The following is a 16534-nucleotide window of genomic DNA, read 5'->3' on the forward strand; positions in this document are numbered from 1 at the left end:
TTTTACAAACACGTCTGTAAAGTAAGTCTTGTGATTTGCTATTGTTGAGTCCAGAACATACTTTATGGATGTCGTATAATAAAGAGCAATTCCGTAGTTATTGTTCTATATTTGATCACATTTCACGCTGCATTGTTTTGCCATGTTTGATTTCTAATTTGAGCATAAAGTAGACTTTTAAATTATGGTTTAAGAAGGTTTTTGACAACACACCACCAGGAGGCCAGTAAGGTTTTTAAAATGCATAAAAATAAATAATTCATGAGATTAACAGTGAGAAGAGAAATTTTAAATCCTTAAAATTTGACTTTGAATCACCTGATATAATATGAATTTTGTGCAAAGAGTGGCATACAGAAACTGCTGATTTATTCCTAATTACTATGTGGAATGAAGGGGAAATAACTTCAACATCCTCGTTGTTATTCTCTGATTAGTTTCTGTTCTACTGTTTTGTCTTTTTTATGACTAATTCCCTATGTGTGCTTTAATTGTAGGAAATACTTTTATAGTCATCGTCATCATTCTGCTCATTTGTAAAGGTCTTATCTTTTCCTTGCGGAAAGATGAATAAACCTTAATTAATGCATGGGCTTATCAACTTTCTTTAAAATCTCAGCTCCTTCTGTCTAACTACTAGGCCATCAGCATTTCTTCACTCACCGTCCTGCCTCAAATATCGTGTCACTGCAAGGGTGGTTGGACAAAAAGAAAAGATTACAAATGGCACGCATCTGTGTCTGCTTTAAGTCACAGTGACTTTGTACACATTCCTTGTCAACCAGAATATTAACAAGAGGCATATAAAATCAATGCAGAAGGCTTTAAAAGACTGCCTTAACAATTCAGTGTAAACACATCCAGTTTATTACATTTTAAAGTGGATTTATGTTTTAATCCAGAAATGACGACAATATCCTGTGAACATCCCACAAATTTGGTCATAAATCCAAACATTATTGTGTTGCCTAAGCTTCTACTTTACTCTGCAGAGCACACTTAGTTTGCACTGTTCAAGTTGCTCGACAACCACAAGAAAGAAAACTCACGTGATATTTTTCTTGTGCAAAAGTTTCCCACAGCAGCAGTGGTTTTAATGGTGCTAAAGATCTTTTTTATGATCTAAGTGTTATTTTAAAAGCATTAGCTTACTCAAGCCTCGGGCGAGTCAACAGGCCTGGTTTTGTCCAGCTTGCTGGTATTGGATTGCACACAAATTAACACCCACCTGCCTGTAAGACTACACCTTGGCTTGGCTCTTTCCCTCATTGGTGCATCTCTGTGTTAGAATAATGTGGGAAAATCGTAGTCATGGCCCCTTTGAGCTCCTCCTTCATACCTAGTTAACTATTTGAGCCAAGTGGGAGGGGCCTAATGCACTGTATCATTGAATTCATGGGAGTAGCCTTGAACAGGTACACTTACAGGGGAAAGACAGAGGAATAACTCCTGGATTTATTTCCTGGTGTCAACTGAGCCTGACTTTAGGGGATGAAAATTAAAGAATGACAGGGTTTGAGTTTGGGAAGCTGAAGAAACAGTAATTTTAGGATTTGGTCTGTCCTGAAAGTCTCAGGACGCACGTCAGATCCTGGAGTCCTCTGGTGAACTCCCCTCGGGGGAGGGGATGAAATCAGACAGGGAGCAAGGAAAGTCTGGTGAGTGAATGGAACAAGTGCAGCAGCCAGAGTTAGACTGGAGTATGAAGTGCGTTTCAGTCATTCAAAGGTCTTACACTGAAAAGACAGTGTTTCTTTGTGTTTGTCCTGCTTGACGAAATTTGCCAGATCGCCGGAGATTTGTGGTGCTGTTTAACATGAAAGCACATCGTGCTGACATGTCGCCTGGTGCCATACGTAGTCAGTCACCTGTTTTAGTGTTAAGCCGTTGGGAGACTTTAACCTGAGATGACCTCAGAGTAGCTGCTATTGTTTGAGTTTGGGAACAGACATCCTTGTTTTACTTTTCCTAGCTGACTTGCATGGAATAAACTTGAAGAGATTTTATTCAACCTGAAATCAAAAGTCTAAAAATATGACAGTGATTCACACTATTATATTAGTGTGGATGTCTCAGAACAGGGTGTGACTGAGGCTTTGCTACTTGCGGATAACTAGATAACAGTCTTGGAAGTTTGGGGAGCTTCACATAACCTTCTTTTCCATGTAAACAAGGCAGCGTGTTGTGTTTCTAATGTAAACGCTGCGGTCTCAGATTCTTAGTTGCCACTTTACTCTGAATACATGTCTTTCATTAACACAGGAAATTTTCGCCGCATCAGCGAGGACGGTTTCTGACTATTTTAACTGAAGAGTATTGAATTACCTTACATCTGAAAAATGCTGCAACTGTGGGAAGAACTATAGATGTTTCCCCCCTCTTGTTTTGCTTCCAAATACCTGCATTGCATCTCCATACTGGTAGCTGAGCGGCTTTTCAACCTTGGACTAAAGATATTCCAAGCACAGAGGTAAAAGTTCACATAACAGAACAGATTAGCAAAGCTTGTTTTCGTTCTTGTATATTTTTCAAGCGTGTCATGTAAATCTTCTTAACCTCAAGGTGCGGTTGTGACACAAGAGGTGCATTTACGCTAAAAGAAACACCTAGAGGATATGGAAGGCCGTCTTTGCCCAACCCTTACTATCCCAGGTGTGGTTATGTATTTGCAATTGTGCACAGTTACTCAGCTTTCCGTCTCAAATTTCTCCAGCGTGCCCTGTGATTACCACGTAGGTAATTTGCGGCCGGTTTTTGTAAACTGGAATTGGACAGCATTAGTCATGCAGACGTTTCTACTTATAACCATAGCAGCAGATTTTGTGTGGTCGTAGCTGTTGATAATTTTTATAGCAGCACAATCTTCTGGTTTTGATCTTCTCGCCACATCAAACCTGTGTTCTTTACCTCTGCCAGCACTCGACCATCCACACCCCCAATCATTGCAGATTACACCGCTCATTTTTGTCTCACAGTTGTCAGCCAGAGAGAAAACAGTGCTTCAGAGGAGTGACATGATTGGTCTTAACCCCGTAGATGGGTACTCTCTATAAAGCTAGCTGTAAAACAGGACAGGCTGTTGCTGTCTGACTAACCTGACACTCAGTAAGGATCAGGTGAGCTCTGTTTGTGTGCTGATGCCTGTATGTGCCTCCAAAGGCTTGCACACGTCCATTTATGCGTTTATGTCAATCAGTGCATTATGCCTGGGAGCCTGCATGTATTTTCAGTCAGCTCATTTTGACAGCGTAATTGTAGCTGATTTCTGTCCTAGTTATTTCAGCGCCTGTGCTGCAGGTGAGTGCAGCAAGCGGCTCTCGCATGTACCAGCCAGTTTCTTCCCGTTGTGGCAGACAGATGACAATTTGGAACAAGATACAGATAATCAGCTGCCTGTTGGAATCAAGTCAGGGATAATGGTAAAGAAAGTATAATAATCATGCGCCTTGGTAAGTCTGATTTGCCACTATCTTAGCGCGAGAGGTAATTTTGTTTTTCAATGAGGCGGTCTGATTGGGGCTTTTATTATCTTGCATTTATTTCTCTGTTTGAACACCTTGGTGCCTAATCACATTTACTCCACAGCATTAAATAAAAACTGAGATTAATTTGGCCGCTTGTTTTGTCACTGTCACAAATCAAATTGGTCCCTCTGTTGGGTGCTGTTTTCAGACACTGTCCATTCCTCCACAGCTCATCAAATATACATGGCTGGATGACAGAACTTGCTCTCAGTAAGTCACTGAAAAGGTGCCACACATTTGCAGTGACAGTCTTTTCAATCTCGTGGCTTTGTTTGCAGAAGCTGTCAGCTGAGTCGCTAGTCAGTTTGAAAACTGAATAAATGTAACTCCATAACCATTAGCTACATATTTCCCTCCCAGTATCTAATCAACTGGGATTGTTTTGGTGGCTCCATATCCTAATTTGGCTACCAAATCATCATTGTCATCTTGGCGTGACATTTCTAGATGGCTGTTTTTATTTTTGTCACTTTGTTTGTTTATTGGTGTGTGTGTGTGTCTGTGTGTGTGTGTGTTCTGTTGAAATTATAGATTGCTGGTTTTCATCACAATGGCAACCTGATGCAGGTACTCTGACTTTGTGTGTGTATGCGTGTGTGTGCTTGTAGACTCAACAGTTTGATGAAATATCCATGGTGACACAGTGTCTGGCCTCTCACATGGCCCAGACTATTAATAAGAATAGTGTGAGCCTTTGGGACCAAAGGTCATTTTTAACAATATGCGCACAAACACACATGCATGCACTTCACACCTGCTTTGTCGTAATAACAGCCAGACACCTCTTAGCTACCTGTCTCAGTTCATTTGTCCACCTAATCATTAGGAGGAATCATTTTCTTCTGAATGCTTACCTAAAAAACCCCAACAATATATCTCCAAAAAATGTATTCCTCCTGTGTCATTAGAATCTGATATGTTATCATCTAACTAGCTATCCCACTCATGCACAAAATTAATTCTTAATTTGTTTGCTGTGTGTTTAGCAGCAACACCCAGGAGAAAATAAAGTTCAATAGCACAGTGTTCATTCACAATGTGCAATAATATAATTGAACCAAAAGGAAGATAGTTGTAATAGATGTTAGAACACAAGTTAATTGTTGATAGAGACTTTTTCATATCATGACATTATGAATGGCATGTTTTTACATCTTATACTACCAGCACAGCTCATCAAGCATAAACATGACAGTTATTATTGCCTGGCCCGGTGCAACTAATTAACATGCTCATCGTGTCTGGTGTAAGCTGTCCAAGAATAAAACCACAAACAGTAGTGTATATCTAGCACAGCCACCTTAGCAAAGCACCAATTCATTATACGCCACCTTAGATAGCAGTGTACACCTAATTAGTTATCCCCATGAATAAGCAAATAGTGCACATTTCTGCAATTACAGTAACTTAGACTTGGCTCTGGTTGGACTCAGCAGCATTTATTTACTACCCGATTGCCTACTAATACAAAATGCTGGAGGACGATAAATAGTCTAATAAGGAATTTGTGGCAGGAGGATAGTTGCTAGCTTGCACTTTGTCATTTCTGCACGTTTGTGAAAGGATATACATTTTTGCACATTTGCAATCTTGGACTCCTCCAGTCGCTCCATCAGTTCAGGCTCTTACCAAGTAATCTAATCGTCTGTCCCTGTTGACCTAAGCCATCTTTCTTTCACGTGTCATGGAAATTCTGCTCTTAATTTGAAAAATTAAAAAAGAAAAATCAAAGAGCTCTCACATATATCTGTCCATCTGCGGTTTCTGAAGGATGATAATCTCACTGTTTGGGTTTTTAACTTAGATGACTGCAGCCTTTGAAACAAACCCATGGATTACTATCACTTTAGTACGAATACAGACTGTGAAAATAAGAGGGCTGCTTATGTAACTGTGTTAAAGGGCACCAAAATAAAGACTGTTTTAAATCTCCCCTGCCAAAGCCCCTCAAAGAAAACTGAGAGAATATGCATCTTTTTTCTTTTAGACACAGTTACATTGTAGTAGCTTCATATGCCAAAGTGACTGTATTTGCATTTTGCGGCTTTCTTAAAACTGTGGCCGGTACCATCCACAGTGACGATTTTAAACCGGCGGACGCAGATTGTGGTGGAATGCGGCTGAGATTACTGCCTATCTTTCTCTCTGATCATTTTTTTCCTAACCCCTCACTCTCACACAAGTTCGGCCCCCATTACTCCAAGGACTTGAAGCATGAAATGGGCTTGCCAGCATGTGGATGTCAGATTCTTGGATGTTGAAGCAGAGACTACTTGATCGACAGTGTTGGAATGAAAGGCAGGAAGCCACGCAGTGAACGACATTGTCATTTATATGCATTTGAGTTGAATTAACAATGACAACCTGGAATTCCTGGAATTCGAACGGGTCGTAGTTTGTTTAGTGAAAGCAATCGATTGTGCACAGTGAACCCTCATAGGGGGTGAAACATTCTCATTTAACACTCACTCATTAAAAAATCAGATATTTTCACACTTTGCGAGGCTAAAGATCGCGGGGAGTGGAGGCTTAAGCTTCCATGCTGGTGTGGTTGTCAATAAATAGCAACCCCTATTCCCTTAGGTCTTATCCTGAATACCAATCTTTCTCCATCATTGTCTCAGTTAATATATAATATTAGAGTTTGAATTCTATGATGGAGTGCCCCAAGGCAAGGTGTGATTTTTAATTTTTTTTTCCCTTTCATTTTCATCAGCCGTGACCCTGTCATCTCCTCAGGCAACGCAGGGAGATTGTTCAGCTCATGAGAATTGACTAGCTAATCCAGAGCAAAGCACTGCCAGACAGAGCAGACACTGCAGGCCGCCTTCATTCGTCAGACTTAGGCATTACAACCGTCATGAGCCACTGATGAATTTGCTATCAATGGTCCATAAAACTGAGTGTGTGTGTCTGTGTGTACATGTGAGACAGAGACCCACAGAGTCTTTTATTAATGACTCTAGCATCTCATTTGAGATGAAAGGCATATAAATGCGGGCAGTCTGCCCTGAGTGATGTGTGTGGGACCAGATGGGAAATGTGCACGTGTTTTCACTTGCTTGAGAAGCTGCGTGTGAAAGTGACGTACGTCACCTTTGCTGCCCTTCTGGCAGATGTTTAACACCTCATTTGTACCTGGCGATCATACTGTATTTAACACTGAAATATTAAATAAATCATGGGTGACAGCTGAAACCACATTAAAGGGAAGATTTAGTCCCCTTTCTACAGTTTATGTGTATCAGCTGATACAATTTTCCTATATATTATATACAGAGTTTCCACGATCAACAGCTGGGTTCTTTTCTTTTTGTACGTCATAAAAAAATCATTTAGCATATTCATGATCATGTAATTTCCCTGACTTTATTAATGCAAATGTTTCCTCTGTGTGGATGCATAAACTGCGGACTGATTTAGGTTAGGCTTAGTTGGTGTTTACTACAGCTGGGTCCATAAGTATTCGCAAAATGACAGATATTTAAGTTTACCTCTGTACACCACCACAGCTGATTTTATATCAGACAATCAAGATGTGATTGAAGTTCAGACTTTGAGCTTTAATTCAAGGGGTTCAACAGACGTATTGTTAAACCCCTTGAAATAGGAATTACAGACATATTTAAACACAGGCCCAATTTTCAGAGGCTCAAAAGTAATTGGGTAATTGACTGCCAAGCACTTTCATGGCCAAGTGAAGCCTTTTCCCTCATTATTCCTTGACAGTTGGAACAGATAAAACAAAAATCTGAAAATCATTTCAGATGTTTCAAATGAACAATCTGGTATGTTCTTAAAAAAAGGAATGCACTGGCCAGCTCAGCAACACCAAAGAAAAAGAAAGCACAGAAAACAACTAAGGTGGGTCATCACCTGGACAAGAACCCTTCACTCATCTAACCAAGTCAGTGACTCTTGAGAAGTAGGTGTCTCATTATCAGTCTACAATCACAAGACACCTTCGTGAAACTAACTACACAGGGTTTTCAAAAAGGTCCAAACCACTTGATACACTCAAGAACTCCAGATTAAACTTTGCCAGAAAAAAACATCTGAAAGAGCCCGCACAGTTCTCGAGGGAAAAACAAATTGTTTGGACAGATGAAACTAAAATGAACTTGTACCACTATGACAGGATAAGAAAAGTATGGAGAAGAAAAGGAACAGCTCATGGTCTGAATTTTGTGGCGGTATATAGAGGAAGTATTACAAAAATAGGTGCCTTCAAATAGAAATGGATATTTGTGATGAACGAATCTCAAAAAATATATAGCATAATATAAAACAAACTGGCATACATATATATATGAACTATAAGGCTCTACTTTTCCCAGAGGACTCAGATTGTCATAGGAATGAAAGGTAAGATAATGGCTGCTTTTAAAGAGCAAACATGAATTATTATCCCACCATGCATTCGCTAATGTGTAGGGATAAGCACATATGAGTTTTTCCCGGTAAGTCTTTTTGCTGAGCTTAGATGAAACAAATGGCAATAAAGCATCCTTAGCACCACTGATTGCACAGGTGTTTCAGTATCTCTCATTTCTGATTTTCTGGCTGCAGAGCGCAGCCATTGATATGAGACTTAAGTGCTTTTTCCTGGAATAAAATCATTATGAGGAAATGAAACTCTGCTTGAGAAGGTGCATTAGCCTTAAGGGTATTGTGCATGTAGTTTCCCATGGAGTAACACTGCTGATCCTTATAGATTTTATAGGAGCCTAAGTGTTGCCCTGTCACAAAGACTTTAAAGGGAACACGAACATCAAGTCTGTGGGGCTTAATTTGTCAAAAGGGTTCAAAAATATATTATTTATATAGAAAACATTAGGTAGTTGTTAACTTATTAAACATCTGAGTGGTTTTATTTCTTGCTATGATTAAGCACTTAGAAATATGTGTGACATTTGGCAAAAGTGTTGGCAGGACTGAAAAGTGTTCAAAGAGCTCCACTGCTGCCCACAGAGCATCCACTTTGGCTTGTAATGGTGCTCACAATGCACATAGTTGTGTGCGTCAGTTAGATACAAAAGAATGAGTTTTATAACCTGCAGAAAAAAGCCCCCTTAATTGCATTATCGTAAATGTATTTGTTTTTAAATCTATTCAAAAGAAGGTTTAAGCTTTTAACCCAGCAAAGCATCTCTGAATGGATTTTAGAGAGCGTTTGTTTGAATGCAATTATTCAAGCATAGGCTATAGCTTAGCTGCCAAGCGCGAACAAATAAGAGGATGTGGGCTGTTGCCTTCCGTCACATTCTTGACCCCAGCTGCTCTTTCATTCCTTTTCTTATTTAACACATTCCTTATTTGGGTTGTTCCCTTAGTCCTGTGATAAAGTATGCTATGCTTCCAAACTACACATATACCTTTTCATCTAGGCTTACTGGCACTTTACAGCATTTTCCTGTCATACAGTATGGCATGTTCAAAGGGTTTAAAAGGATACGATTATGTTGCACTATGACTGGACTTGGGAAATGAGACATATTGGAGAAATCAAAGTGGCATAATAATAATGTGCTCAGTTACATAGTTAATATCAAATAAACATTCGATCTAGAATTTCCATTCTAAGTGTTCCTGGTCCAATATTTATACATGGTTCTCTGCACACAATAAGTTGGAGCCATTATGTTCTATGTGTGCTGGAGTAAAGCTGCCTGTCACAGTAACGACACCATCTTCTGTGCTGTACCGTGGGTCTGTATGTCCTCAGTCTGCAAGCTGGCTGAATGAGAATTCTATGGGAACAATTGGCCCATTAATTGATTTTGTCTCCAGTATCAGGCAAAAAAAAACCGAACCCCACCTTGTCTTTTTCTCCCATTCACTCTAAAGAGGGAAAACCAATCTAAAAATTACCCCCCTCTAGACGCTTACTGTCATTCCCTATCAATTTTCAACCTCCATTGCTGTTTCAGCCAGGTCCAATCTCAGCTGCCTCGTGGCCACAGGACTCTCTGACAGATTGCTGGACCCTTTTTTCAACTTTATTTTGTGAGGCTTGCAGTTTTGGCACAAGTGAGAGAAATGGGAACTGCAGCATGGAAGAAGAACACAGGAAAGGAGAGTAAGCCGATGATACAAAGAAAGGAGACAGAGAAAGATGGAGATGGCCTTGTATTGACATATAATCATCAACAGTAATCCCCTGGGAAACACGGTGTGTTCCTGTGGAAGGAGATCTACTTAGTGCAGTGGCTAAATAGTTCTTGTAGGCCCAGAAAAATAATAGAGTTCAAGACTAATTCAATCTTCAGAGGGTCTCTGTTCTACTCCAATTTTCATTTTCTTTTTTTCACCATTCATGAAGAAAGGATGATGGATTTTGTATCCCCAGAGAAGTTTTGGTGTTTTATGATTGTTTTCCACCATACCAAACCTGTCACACCTAGGCTGCCGCATTATTTAGGAAGACGGCTTGAGACATTTTGCTTAAATCACATAAATAGGAAATGACACTGATCAAATTCATAATTCAGTGGGACCAGCTGAACGTCAGCTGATGCATTGCTGCTTTTATGCAAATGCACACACTTTAGCAATCATTTCCATCAGCGGCTGGGGATGGAGATTTTATTTACTGTTTCAATGAATCACAATAACTAGAGGCGAGTACGTTCAGGGAGTCTGAACACAACGACTGCAGAGATGGAGGGAGGTCAATAAATGCACATATTCCTTCACCATTCGAGTGAGAGACAAAGATCAGTCGTCATTAGCCCCGGTCTAATCCCTATGGCTCTTCACAGTTGCATAAAGCTTAAGTCAGAGATACACTTTAAACTGTTACTATTTAAAGAATTTCTGTTTACAATTTTGACTATTTCTAGGTAGAGAAAAAACATGAAGAAAAAAAAATCCCAAGTTAATGCTTTTACTAGGAAAATTGAGAATGTGCCAGTGAAAAAGGATTTTGGTCTTAAAATCCAGCTTTGTACATTTGTCTTCTTTAAAGAATTCAGTAAATGCTGCGTTGCAAAAACCATTAAACTAAACGGTTCTCGGCACTTTATAGTTTCCTGCAATGTATCCTTCTGAGACTTGAGCGCATGTTTAGCTGCATGTTTTTAAGTCTCCAGCTATTTAGGATTAGTTGGACCTGATAAGTGTGAAAACTAAGCATCATTGTTTAACAGAAACTAATTTTTAAAATAAAGTCACCAGTGTTTAAGAAGGCAACAAATTGCTTTATTGACCAGAATGAATGTATGAAGTGCAGATAAGTCTAAATGTTGTATCCCTATATAAGGATGAAGGGTCTCAGGAGGTTAAAGCTTTTCTTTTTTGTGAGTTTAAGCTGACTAACAACTGGCAGATAAACCTGTGCAAAAGCAGATTGCATCAGTGTGTTAATCCAGTGAGTTCTATAAATGTATAATTCAGTTTTATTGCACCTAGGGATATGTTTGTATAGATCATATCAGAAAAGTAAGGAGATGCCCCATGGGGTGAGAAACATGAGCATTTAGACAAACACAAGCTATAAACAGCTCAGCTGTAGGCCCAATACAATTGCAAGTCCAGAGACTGAAACATTCAAAATATCAGGGAGGGTAAACAACCCCAGTACAGGGCAAGAAGAACATTTAAGAGCTGTCATAACTGATATTTACTTACATGTTCCTCTTGGTTATTCTGCTGTAAAACGTAATGTTCAAAATTGTATTTTTAATTTTGATTTAGCATGATTTAGAATGATGTAAAATGTGGTAACTCTCCCAGGGATGCTACTTTAGTTCTATTATCAGAGGATTTATTTACTATGAAGTTAAAGTTCAGCTGAACAGACTCATATGATTACATGAAAACCTAATAATTTACAGTATTACTTACTCTGTTATTAGACTGATGAAGCCCATAGTTTTCAGATCTTTTTATTTTCATTGTCTTAGTGTAAACAGCAGTGAGTTTGAGTGCTTCATTTGAGTGTCTGTTGAACTATAAAAGGCTATGCAGAGATTTTCTGGTCTGTTTCAAAGGCCATAAACAGCTTTTCTTTTCAGACCGCTTGTCCATAGTCTTGCTCTCCACAGCTTTACTGCTGGTTTGACCAATGACCTATTTCAGTTGTTCCGTCTGTCACTTGAGTCTCAAATGGATTATGTTTGCAAACCATGATTGGGTGCAAACTAGACATTCCATGTTCCTAGCTTTTGACTGCCAAATGCCAAGAGGCCTCAAAGCTTGCAGGGTTTGTGCCCCACTTAAGAACTCAAACCAGAGATAAATGGTTCCTGTTCATGACCCTTAGTGTTTGTAGACCACTCTGAATAAAAAATGTAAGTTTGATCTGTGGGTGAACAGCTTGGCAGCTTTAAAGGAGAAGAGGAAAAAAACACACCTTCAGCCACTGAAGGAAACCGTTTTCAGCAAAAAGCTCTGAAACACCAGACGCTAAACATAGTGGAGTACAGCTATAGAAGCAGATGTGTCCTCCAGGATATTCTGGTTGGAACAAAGGAAGAAAAAAAGAGGGAAAACAGAGGAGTAAATGTTGCAGTACAGTTATCAGCTTGCCAGAAACGTAAATCAGTCAGTCCAGCTGAATGATAATGTTGAGTAAATAACTGTTGGTCAGGTTTGCAAATTCCTCTCAAGGAGTAGATAAATGTTCATATCTTGTTACAACCTGCAAGTGGTCACTGGTGTTTGCCTGTGTGTGTGCATGCGTGCTTTTGTGTGTTTGTGTGTGTGTTTAGCTCTAAATTGAAATGGCAGTGAAGTAACAACCATGCTAACATGTAGTTTGGAAGAAGCAACCTTTATAATGCTGGTTAAACAGCACTTACGTAGTAACGGTGGCTGTTTGGTGAAGTGAGTAATTATGTATTACGTTTACTGTTTCAAAATTAGTTTCTTTCTCTATGTGTCTGAACTGAGGGTGCCATATAATTTATGATCTGACAAGCCGCAAATTCCCCTTGTTCAGTGTTGGTGCAATCAACACTGGTTTGCGTGATCTTTTTATCACCACTTGTCTTCTATGCCCTATTTGACTCAGCATTTAGCTTACAGTTACAGTTTTACAGTTTTATTCACAAAGAAGTAATCAGTCACCCAGATGTAGGGTCACAAAGTCAAGCGACAGAAAACAGATGGAAATAATGTAAAAGGAAAAATAAAATGTGTCATACATCTGGTATGTTAGGCTTAGATGTTAACTGTAATTGGGGGAAAAAGAAAATAAAGAGAAAAAAATTTGATTGCATTTTACATTTTATGCATCTGCAAATATGAGAGGGTCTTTAAGGGTCAAAGAGATGTAGATTATGTCATTAGAGGGGGTATGTGGGCTCTGCACTGCCACTGTAGTACTCTCCAATTTGTTGTAGTATAATAGTAGTATAATAACAACAACTACGACCCCTAGCTGTATGTGTGCAAATTAGCAAGAGAGTAAAATCCCAGTCTTAGAGGTAACCGACGGCCACCACTGATATATATATACATCATCTCATCCCATCTAGTTCTGAGGTTATGATTGGAATGGATATAAGGAGTGTGTAATTCTGCCTGTTAATGAACAATGTGATCACCAGGCGGCCGTGCAGATGATCCTTCATTGAAAATGTGTAAATTACACCTCTAGTCTTGTCTGCATGTGTGTGGTACTTTAAAAAGAAATAAATAACATAATAAACACAATAAACACATTAACAGTGTAACATATATCCAGCTATATTTCTGCCAGCATAATACTTAAATGTATTGCACATCACAGGTAAGAGTATTGAAATATGACATGAAATAATAACTAAATCATAGCTTGGAAATCAGTATATAAGATAAACGTAACCCAAAAGTAACAAGGCCACACTAGCTCCAATATGTAGTTCTACATCTCTATCCATACATAGCAACAACAGCGATATTGCCTCAACTGCACAAGGAAAGAAATATCAACATTTACAAGTAATAAACTGGACTTTAACCATCACACAATGCCATCATAAAAATAGCAAACACAGATAAGCAGTCAAGTTGGAGAAAGTTACTATGTGACAAACGCGACATAAAGAGTGACGTAAACTAGCGCCTGCTTATTGGTTGCCTGCACACACGATAAGCCACATGATCTGAAGTACAGTACTGGTCAAAAGTTTAAGAGTACCCAAATTCTTCCTGTTTTTTAATTGAAAATCAAGATATTCAATGTCTCATTGTACTATGAAATGCAAGCATAGAAGAAATAACCAAAGTTTAAAAGAACTTATGGAATTCAATTAGAAACCAAATATTCTTCAGAAAGTTTTTCTCCACTCTGTTGCTGAAGTTCCCATAAATGTGCTTTCTGTCTTCCGTCCAGTTCATCCCAAACCAGCTCGATGAAGTTTAAGTTCGCAGACTGTGCTGGCCAATTCATGTTTCATGGCCAAGGGACAAACTGTTGTCTCTCAGAAACTTGTTTTGTGATTCTTTGTGGCTTTGAGTCTACCGGATCTCTTCCTATCAGAGTTTTTTAGTGCCTTTGGATGCTGAAGAAGACTATACTTACTGACACTTTGCCTTTCTTTGTGATTTCTCTGTAGGAAAGACCTAACCTTTAAAGGGTTATGATGTTCTGTATCTCTTTCATTGTTACCTACCTTTTTCCTCGCTATATTTATAGTAGCACACAACTATCTGCAGTACATCACTGTTTAAATAAAGCTTACAAGGGCATGGTACCACAGTGTGTTTCAACTATACTTTTATGCAGACAGAAGAAATTGTAAGTACTCAAGAAAAGTTGGGACACCTACCAGAAATTGGTAGCACCACCTTTCAAGACTTGATCAACCTGCGTTGCTGCAGAACAGCTTAAGTTGTTAATGCATTTCTTGTTCCCTGAAAACTGCCTCTTTGAATAATTCTGAAATGTACTTTTTTTTTTAAAGATTTGTGTAACCTTACCTTTTTTTTAACCTCTGGCAATCCCCCACTTACCTTTGTACCATTTCAAGCTATTCATTGGACTCGAACTGAAATTCAATAAGAACTGGAAGAACTGGGGTGTTCTAAAAATTTCCTCTGGTAATATACATAAAAAACCCACACAGCAAACTCTGATTACAGTTCTTCATCAGCCTTCCCTTTCCACTCCTGTTGCACATCAACTGCCAGCAGGGCAGCGTTCTGATTAGATACTCAACAGCCAATTTAGTCGATCTCAGGAGGCTGTCCTTCGTCACAGTGATGGGTAGGGCTGGGTATCGTCACTGATTTCTAGAATCGATTCAATTCCGATTCACAAGGCCCCGAATCGATTCGATCCACGATTCGATTTAATTCGATTCGATTTAAATCTGGGAAATTTTGACAGTCAGAAATATTATAATTCAGATCAGTACATTTACATATTTTTGTATCAATAAAAAGGAAGCTGACACACGCAAGACTTTATCACAGGTGTGAGCATCACAGCAGAGGCCTTTGTGTCAAAGTAGCTGAGGATAAAACACAGAAAAACATGAAGGTGATTTTCCTGGCCTGGGATTTTATAAAAATATTCTGCAGTACATCAAAAACGAAAGAAAACCATTAATCAACATATGAACATCACCTCTGAAGTTACAGCGGTTTTATTACAGACACAGCGTTTTGCATTTTGAATAATTTTAAAAAGTTTAAATTTGTTCAGTATTGAACAGCAGAAATGAGGTTTTCTTTTCGGAAGAATGTAAAAGGGAAAAAACAGCGGCCGACAGCCTGTAAACAACAGTAGACTTGTGCGTAACAAGCAAGCGAATAATGAAGAAAGGGAAACTGTTCTTGAAGTACAGAGAGAGAGCTGTGCATCGCAGTGGAAGCAAAACAGTAAAAGTCTGAGTGAATTCATGACGATGTTTATGTGAAGCGTAGTTTGGATCTTCTTTTGCTGCTGGTTCGGTCAATATTGTTTGGAGAGAGATCAAACTAACAGCTTTAGAATCGGCGCATAAAGGGCGTGCACACAAAGCGCAGACCCGCCGACAGATCAGAGTCAGCGAGCTGTCGGCTTTCAGCCCCGACTGTGAGAAAAGCGACATCTAACTGATTCTGATCCGCGGGTCCCGCTGTGTGTTTAAGTCTTTGTGCAGAATCCGTGTTCCTGCTCTCATTTACTGTCTTAACTGTTTGGTGGTTCTTGAAATTTTGTGAGATTTCACCTGAGATTCTGGCATTTTGGGCAAAATAAATTTATATTAAAAAATCGATTCAGGATTTTAATGAATCGATTTTACGTTATCCAAGCCAGAATCGATTTTAATCGATGAATCGATTATAAGAACCCACCCCTAGTGATGGGAACAGTCACGCCAATCCAAACTCAAATAAACAACTCTGTGTTGCCAAACTGTTTTTGTGCTTACACTCCTACATACTGACAGAATCATTGTTTTTAGTTTGTATGTCTTTGTTCCTGCTTGAGAAGAGAAGTAATTAAGGCCAGAAGGTTTTTGTTGACAGTTGTGTGGCAGTACAGCTTTGTGCGCGATATCTTCATGTGACTGTGAATGCTGCTAAGTGGGATGATGTAATTGACATGATTTGAAAACCCCAGACCCGTAATCATGTTGTTTCTGATTCAGGGTCACTACACTCCACAATGCTGTGGACTTGCTGAGGGTCACATTTTTTTAATAAGCTTTATAAGAAAAAAGTAGCTATTTCTTTTCTATTAAACAATCTATAAATCATATTAAATGCTTTTTTAAACACTTCATTTGCCCACTGAAATCACTTCAAGAAATTAAGTATGCAGTATTTTCAAATGTATTTGTACAATATAAAAAAGTTACTAAAGTTTTATTAAAAAGTATTTATTAAAATACCCCAATTATTTAAATTTACACATACATAAACACTGTAAATTGTGGGCATCACATTTTCCCTGAGATAGAAGTTGGCACCTCTTCCAGGCAGGACCTAGAGCTGTATGGGGTCCTGAAGTGGTGAGCAGAAAAGATACGACTTATCAGGAAGCTCCCACTCTGTCATTGTAATGCGGCGCTACCCTGATCCCTTTTGCTAACCTA

The 16534-nt window shown here is 39.0% G+C and overlaps 1 protein-coding gene across 8 annotated transcripts in view; it reads left to right on the plus strand.

Annotated features, from left to right (window-relative positions):
- Nucleotides 1–16534, plus strand: part of kazna (kazrin, periplakin interacting protein a) — a 196269-nt gene that overhangs the window by 139980 nt on the left and 39755 nt on the right. Inside the window, exon 1 of one of the 8 annotated variants that reach the window (XM_086278826.1) lies at nucleotides 1422–1658. The exons of the other annotated variants lie outside the window; for them this stretch is intronic. Within the exon in view, the coding sequence (XP_086134952.1) occupies nucleotides 1628–1658 (31 nt within the window). The 5' untranslated portion in view covers nucleotides 1422–1627. Of the gene's footprint in view, nucleotides 1–1421; nucleotides 1659–16534 lie in introns of those variants that run through there. 8 annotated transcript variants of the gene reach the window in all.

The sequence above is a fragment of the Aulonocara sp. 'chitande type north' Nkhata Bay genome, linkage group LG20, assembly GCF_057382095.1.
Source record: "Aulonocara sp. 'chitande type north' Nkhata Bay isolate Kocher_YH1m ecotype deep benthic linkage group LG20, A_spYH_male_GT1.1, whole genome shotgun sequence".
Taxonomy (NCBI): domain Eukaryota; kingdom Metazoa; phylum Chordata; class Actinopteri; order Cichliformes; family Cichlidae; genus Aulonocara; species Aulonocara sp. 'chitande type north' Nkhata Bay.